Raw genomic sequence first — 7300 nt, 5'->3', positions numbered from 1 at the left:
ATCCCACATACTGTTACGTAATTTCCTGTCACCTTCACACTGCAAGCCATATACATTAACGGACCATAAAGTTTCATTAGACCTTTATTGCTAATGTGAAGAAAGTTTTAAAAAGAGTTCTGCTGCATACTAAAGATATATTGCAGGGGTTTTTTTTGTGTGTAGGTAAAAAAAAAACAATAAGGTTTTGTGTCTGAAGATTGAAAGCTCCACATACAAAGCTGCAGCCCAACCAAGGATTTTGATATTCAGATAACTGAAGCACTACTGATTTGGAAATGTAATTTTTTATACAGTATACAGGTGAATAGCTCATGCCTAATTACAGATTGAAACAATTTGAAATAGCACAAGTTTAAAATCTTAACATAGAAAATCAGACCATCAGAATTTCCAATGAAGCATTCACTCTGGAGCAGACAGGATTGCAACACAAATACAAACAATAGTACAAATTATTTAATGAGATTATTTCACTCCTATGAATTCTTCCAAACAAGTTCTTTAAGAAAGCCAGAAATAGAATTCAACTTTCAAGTTTTCTGGATGTTTTTGCCTACAGCAGTCAGTCACACTCTCAAAGTGTGCTCTCACAGAAGCAGGTGTGTACACACAACAAATCACATCTGGACATGTTTCGATCCAAGAGTGGGTAAGGACAAGCAGAGGTGAGCAGCAGGCTGTCCCTCAACACTAACACCAATAGTTGCCATAGCAACAGGAGGAAACACAGGAAGAGGCTGGTATTGATCTTTCCATCCCATGTTCTTGCCATTTCTTCAGAGTGGTCTTACACAATACTGCCACTACCAACACCATCGCACATACCCAGCTTCTGAAGTCAATTGGAAATAATAGTGAAGAAAAGGCAGCAGGGTGTAATTACTGCTGCGGTTAGTTTGAGCACACAAAGAACAGCAGCAGAATTTTCATAACAACAAGCTACATAAGGGGAAAGCGGTGTCAGTACCGGCAGGCTTGTTTCACCATGCCTCCCATCTACATTTCAAGCTTTCTGTGCATTCTCCTGCGGGGCAGCACCTGCCTATTCTCAGCATTTGTAACAAGACAGTCATGAATGCATAGGTCAGGTATTGCAAAGAGTAGGATATAGCAGAAGCGCTTAGTTGAAAGCCTGCTACATCATGTCAGCGTACTGCAGAGCAGCACATAGCCAAAAGGATAAGAAAGAGAGCCTACTTACAAATATTAAAGAGATTTTTCAGGTTAATAATAGCATAGCTCCAGAGCCCCTCAAAATGTACTACAGCACAACTAAGTTCTATAAATATGGGACAATACATTACATGAGAATGTAAGAGACTTTGATAAAGACTAATATTGTTTCCAACAGCAGCACATAGCTCAAAATTGCATTTAGTTTGCAAATTAGAGGATGGTATTTTGTTGATACTACCATAAGGCTTAAATGAAAAATATATTTTGAAGGTTTCACCTTCACGATTAATATTTCTTCTTAGGATATGCAAAATGGGAGAAAAACTGTTTAAAATATTATACTGAATTAAGAAAGCCTTTTAAGACCATTCAGAACTGTATCTATAAACACTGAAGAATGACCAAAGTAGTTAGCAGAGTGTGGCCTTAGCTATGAGCAAAGGCTGCTTATATCAGAAAGAAAACATTCTTGTAAACAAGTTGATCACTTCTGCTGCATGCACCCTACATTGTCACAGTTTTATATCAGCATAACAACACCTCTGTAATCCACTATATTTGAATAAAGCTGGAGTAATAAAGCAATAGTATGGGAAGTAATCAATATATCCAGAAATTTTATAATTCACAAAGTTATTAGCTGCCCCCTCCCAAAAAAAAAGTAGTATAGTCTTCAGAAAATGCATCATAGTTTTCCAAGACAAATACAAAAGACAAACTAAAAGTGTCTATATTAGTACAGATATTCTTAACAAAATTTTAACATTTATACTTAATAAAAATAGATCCTGAAAAAAATCTAAACAATACCTACAAATTGTGTACATCAAGATAACAACTCCACCATAATCCAAACAAATTATAACAGGATGTGATATTTAAGAGCTCTAGGAACCCTGTTAATAACCAGTCTCCCATCGTAGCTTAAAGAGGCAAATAACCATGGGTCTGCTGAGGACCATTCAACTGCATATACACTATCTTCATGCTCTTCATAGGTAGCTATTACACTGTCCTGAAGGGGCTCTTTAATCCTAAAATTGAAGAACAAACAAAAAAAAATAGAAAATAGTAAGGATCTGTGAAGGAACTTGATTTAAAATGCAGTATTAAGTTTCATTAAGTTCTAGAGGTGCAACTTCCCATTCAAAGTATAAGAATGCAGTAGTAGTAGGTGCTAAGAAAATATTTTATGCCAGATGTCTGCGTGTATCTATTTCAGACAACACAACAGAGTCAAGTCAGTGCTAAATACCTCATGTGCAGGGACAAAGTACCTCTTATTCTCAACTTCAGTGCATTTCTAAGTCTCTCAGAACCTACACTAAACATCTCTCTAAAGCAAATTAAACTACAGGGTATGATCTCAATGCACTTAAACACACATTTTTATCAACACCTTTTCTCTCACCATACTCCATCTCCTCCTTTCCCCCTTTGTTGTTAATTGAATCCTTAAAATAATATACAATATCATTAGAGAACGTGTAGGTAGGTAAGAAGTTGCAGTCCTTAACATCAGTCTCTCCTGTGCTGCCATCCTGGACCCATTCTCCCTAGAGCAGCAGAAGGGAGATGGAGGCACTACTCCAAACATTTTCATTTTTATCTCCCATTCTTAGAGTTATGCTGACACAGAATTCTCATCTATTATTGCATACCTCACCTCTCACAGCAACACACAAGCTCCTGGTCACCTACATCATGACAGACAGATTCTCTTTTGCATTGCAAATATTTAAGAACAGATTCAGGCTATTCTCTCCAAACCACCTAAGAATCATCAATTGTGCTCTGCTAAGCTGAGAACAGCCCTTCCTCCCTCCACTCACAGGCAATCCCTTCTCTCACAGAAACACCGCACCACGTTACTCTGTAGCTACAGGGTAGGTGAATTTTCAGAGGATGACCTTAGAGCTCTTTCTCTCACAGAGGATCACCTCTGTCTGACAGGAATCAGTGCTTTCAGTAGCATCTCCCTGCCTCACAGGAACAGCCTTGTATTACAGCTTCAATCCTCCTAACAGAAAGCAAAGCCAAAGAGCCTTGTCAATGCCACTCAATCACTTAAACACATGCTGCTGCTACAGAAATGAAGTGCTGTTATTGGCCGTCTTCGCCCTTTACCCCTGCTCTCTGAAAGCACAGGTCTCGACGATCACAAAGCTTATACGGTATCACTTGCAGGGTATTGCTGCTCCATCTAGCCAGCCTAACCAGTTGTGAATATAACAACACAATTAAAATACAATTGAATTTACTGAATAAACCAAAAGCAGTCTGATACTGCAGAATTGCTTCAGGCACTTAGTTTCAAGCACTTCTATCATTTACTTATGCTACATTTAGTGGCCTTCCAAAACCTAAAGGGGCTCTACAGGAAAGACGGGGAAAAACTCTGCAATGGGGCCTATTGTGACAGGACGAGGGGTAATGGTTTTAAAATAGAGGGAAGCACATTTAGATTAGATATTAGGAAAAAAAAAATTTACAATGAGCGTGGTAGAACACTGGAACAGGTTGCCCAGAGAGGTGGTGGCTGCCCCATCACTGGAAACATTCAAGGCCAGATTGGATGAGGCTCTGAGCAACCTGATCTGGTTGGAGATGTCCCTGCTCCTTGCAGGGGGGCTGGACTAGATGACCTTTAAAGGTCCCTTCCAACCCAAACCATTCTATGATTCTATGATTTAAGGTCAACTAACAAAAAAGGTCATAGCACAAACAACAGGCAGCCCCTGGTTAATTGCAAAGAGCAGGCTTCTTTGCGGTTTTCCTGAATATGTACTTTGATACAAACCATCTCACAGCAGAGAGCTAACACACACACACACACAGAGACGCTTCATCTCCTGCAATGTGTTTTCCTAACTTCCTGTTAACTGACATGCCTGGTTAAGTGAAAGTTGGTCATGTCCCCAGACGGTAATGTGCTTCACACAGTGCTCACCCACTTACCCACAACTCCATTATTCTGAAGGTTTCAAATGTCTCTCGTGATGAGCAGGGGAGTAATGCACGGTGCACATGGCTGTCAGGGGACACGACCGACTTTCAGTTAACCAGGAGCCTCAGATAACCAAAGGCTGGATAAACAAGGACAAATAAGCTTTTAGATTATACTATTTTCTGTATGCTCAGAGTTGTTTCAGTGTTTCATTTAAATAACACAGTTCATCTAATTTAATTTACAGAAGTCATATGGGAATGAGTGTTCGGAAAGAAGCCTGTAGATGAACTTCTGTTTGGCATTTCCAATTATAACTGTCTTTTATGATTGTCTATATGCTGAATTTCTTCTCAGGTATGAAAGTAATTTTGTGTCTTCCCACAAAAAGAAAGCATGCTGTCCATGTGGTTCTTCAGGCCACAGGAGTTCAGTTCTCAGTGGGGTTTTTTTTTGTATTAAATAGCGTAGATCTATGAAAACATTATGTATAGACTATTTGTGCATAAGAACGATGCTGAGACAGTTACTGAGACTCTGAGAAAATCCTTATGGAAGTGATCACTTGCTGTAAAAAAGCAAGATACAAAATAATCAAGAGGGCGGAAAAAAAACCCAAAAAAAACCAAAAAAAACCCCTCAGAATTACATGGATCTCAGGAACAATACAGAAGATCCAAGAGAAACTGTCCATGAGCATCTTTTACAAACACTATGAATGAAAACAGATTAGCCTTTAAATTATATAATGCGTAATGAGCCCAGAAAGATTCCGCTAGTGAAACAAAGAGCAAATTTATGTCATGTATGTGAAAGATTATTCAAAATAATTTAAAAAACAGAAGCAGCAAGGTTGTTTGTGGTGAGTTCTTTTCCTCACAACAGGAATCTCTTGAAGACTGATCATCTTACCTCATGCTAAGTGACTTCCAAAAAAACATCTCACATTTGTCTGCATTTTGGCTGTGTGTGTACTTTTTTTTGGAAATTCAAGGATAGGCTGAGGATACTATTGTTTAATCTATAGGAACTCAAGATACTTACAATTGGTTTAATCCTACAACAAACTATCTAATCTCAGTGAATTTTTACACAGCTTTTACACGTTTTTATTTATTAAAGAATCAGCTCAGACTCTCCTAACTCCCCAGATACTAAATATAATTTGGTTAATGCAAGAAGTTACAGACTTAATAGCTATGACACTGACATTTATTTGAGCAAGGTAACAAATACCTTTTAAATATATATATATATACACACACACATAAAAAACCAGAGTCTAGGGAAAAAATATTATTTTGGTCACAGCACATACTAGTGGAACACATACAAAACAACTTGTATTTATCTTAAGATGTTTTTGTCTACTTAGATATTTTAATTATCCTTCTCTTTATCAGTTGCTACAATTCCACTTCTCCTTAACATACACTAGGTAATTTCAGAGCCTAACACGTCATAGCACTGACAAGTGTATTTTTTCTAATACTTTATTCATAATGCAGCAATGACTAAATGAATACTACTACATGTTCATGTCCATTATTCTTACCTCAGAAACTTCCCATTTCATAGTTACCAACTCCTGATGACGCTGACCAGGTTATTTGCCTTAAGTTAGATGCATAACAGCAGGCACAGAAGAGGAGGGCATTCAGAGTAAGACTGGAGACTGAGATAAAGTCAGCAGATCTTTGGCAGGTTTTGGAACAGAGAGGAAAGTTCAAGACCTTATATTTCTTCCCAGTTTGAGAAGTTCAGAAACAGGAAGAGGTGGATATGAAGTAAAGTTTCTCCTATGTTACTTTAATATGTATAATTCAGGTTGTTGCCAAAACACAGATTGCTGGTTTTACAAAAAAAAAAAAAAAGCTGCAGGTTATGGGTGTAAAAATGCAGTTGCTATGCTATAAGCTAGTTTAGTGTACCACTGGTGTAGGTGATTCACTTGATAGAGCAGTCTGACTAGACTATATTTGATAGGAGTACCTGGTATGCCAGGCAATCTTAGTAAGCTATATTATCCCTTGTCCTAAATCTCCCTGCCCCTTAAAAAGCTCCTTTAGTTTCTCATTTTCCTGTCCTATTTTAAAGACTTTTTCTGGTCAGACTAAAATACCTTTTTCTTTCCTTATATATGTTCTTGCATTGCATCAACTGACAAGGCATCAAACTCTTCAGTCATCGAGAATTCTTAGTAAGAAATGTGTAATCTCTGCCTACATCCTGAATAAATTTAAGAGCTATACCATACAGAGCTGAAACTGGACTGCTTTCTCTTTGTAGTCTTATTCACACAGCACGACCCCTACCAGCTTCTCCTAGGAAAGGAGATGAGCTTTCATTTTACTAGATAACTTTGAGGTTAATTGTGTTACGGACTTGAGAGAGAAGCCTGTTAAGCCTAGGATAATTGTTTTCTTGTAGAGAGCTGTTATTTCCAATTACTTCTCACGCTAACAACCACTTAAGTTTGCAGTGCTTGCGATTCTGTTTTGTCACCACAATGTTCGATAAAATACGTTTTCCAGAGTCACCAAAAATCATTACTTCCTTATCACAGTCAAAATTAAATCCTCTTTAATCTAAAAATTACTATGAAATAGATGTTCCTGCTCTGTTGAATCACATGTACTGCAGCATCCAGAATGAATCCATGTCATTGGATTCCAGAATAAGCCCCCTGGATGCCCTTTTCCTTTAACTACAGGAGAAAACTCAGCAACTGTAAGGTTTTGTGTCTGGTAAGCTTAGACAATACACTATTTCCTTTTTCACTCTCTTAAAGAAGACAGAATTCAAGGATGTTTATACCGGAACATAATTTTTATATATATTATAATTGGCTGTTCATACTATTGTAAGCATTATTATTTTTTTTTTAACTCAAAAAACAGCTGCCTTAAGTGCTCCTACAGGAAAAGGCCATCTTTAAAAAAAGGAAATGCATATTTTAATATAGCAGGTTTCATAGTTGTCCTAATACACAAAATAAATTAAGGAGGGTATTTCTGCTAGAGGGTTAAAGAAACAAATCGTATGGAAAAAAAACCATGCGTTTTTAAAGCAAAATATTATAGGAATTGGAAAGCGCTGCTGCACTAAATTTGGCCCAGCTTCTTACATCCAACCAAGTAAAGTCCTGAATACTGGCGTTCCCAAAACCAGAAA

General features: G+C 37.5%; 1 protein-coding gene across 3 annotated transcripts in view; it reads right to left on the bottom strand.

Annotated features, from left to right (window-relative positions):
- Window positions 1–257: 257 nt before the first annotated feature.
- The window catches only part of EIPR1 (EARP complex and GARP complex interacting protein 1), an 80080-nt gene continuing 73037 nt past the window's right edge, over window positions 258–7300 (bottom strand). For all 3 annotated transcript variants that reach the window (XM_086744969.1, XM_086744967.1, XM_086744968.1), the window contains one exon: window positions 258–2213. In XM_086744969.1, the coding sequence (XP_086601095.1) occupies window positions 2039–2213 (175 nt within the window). In that variant the 3' untranslated portion in view covers window positions 258–2038. The remainder of the gene's footprint in view (window positions 2214–7300) is intronic.

The sequence above is a fragment of the Chlamydotis macqueenii genome, chromosome 3, assembly GCF_036417535.1.
Source record: "Chlamydotis macqueenii isolate bChlMac1 chromosome 3, bChlMac1.mat, whole genome shotgun sequence".
In the NCBI taxonomy this organism is placed as follows: Eukaryota; Metazoa; Chordata; class Aves; order Otidiformes; family Otididae; genus Chlamydotis; species Chlamydotis macqueenii.
Note: the sequence above shows the minus strand (reverse complement) of the source record. Positions and strands in the feature narration are given on the sequence as shown.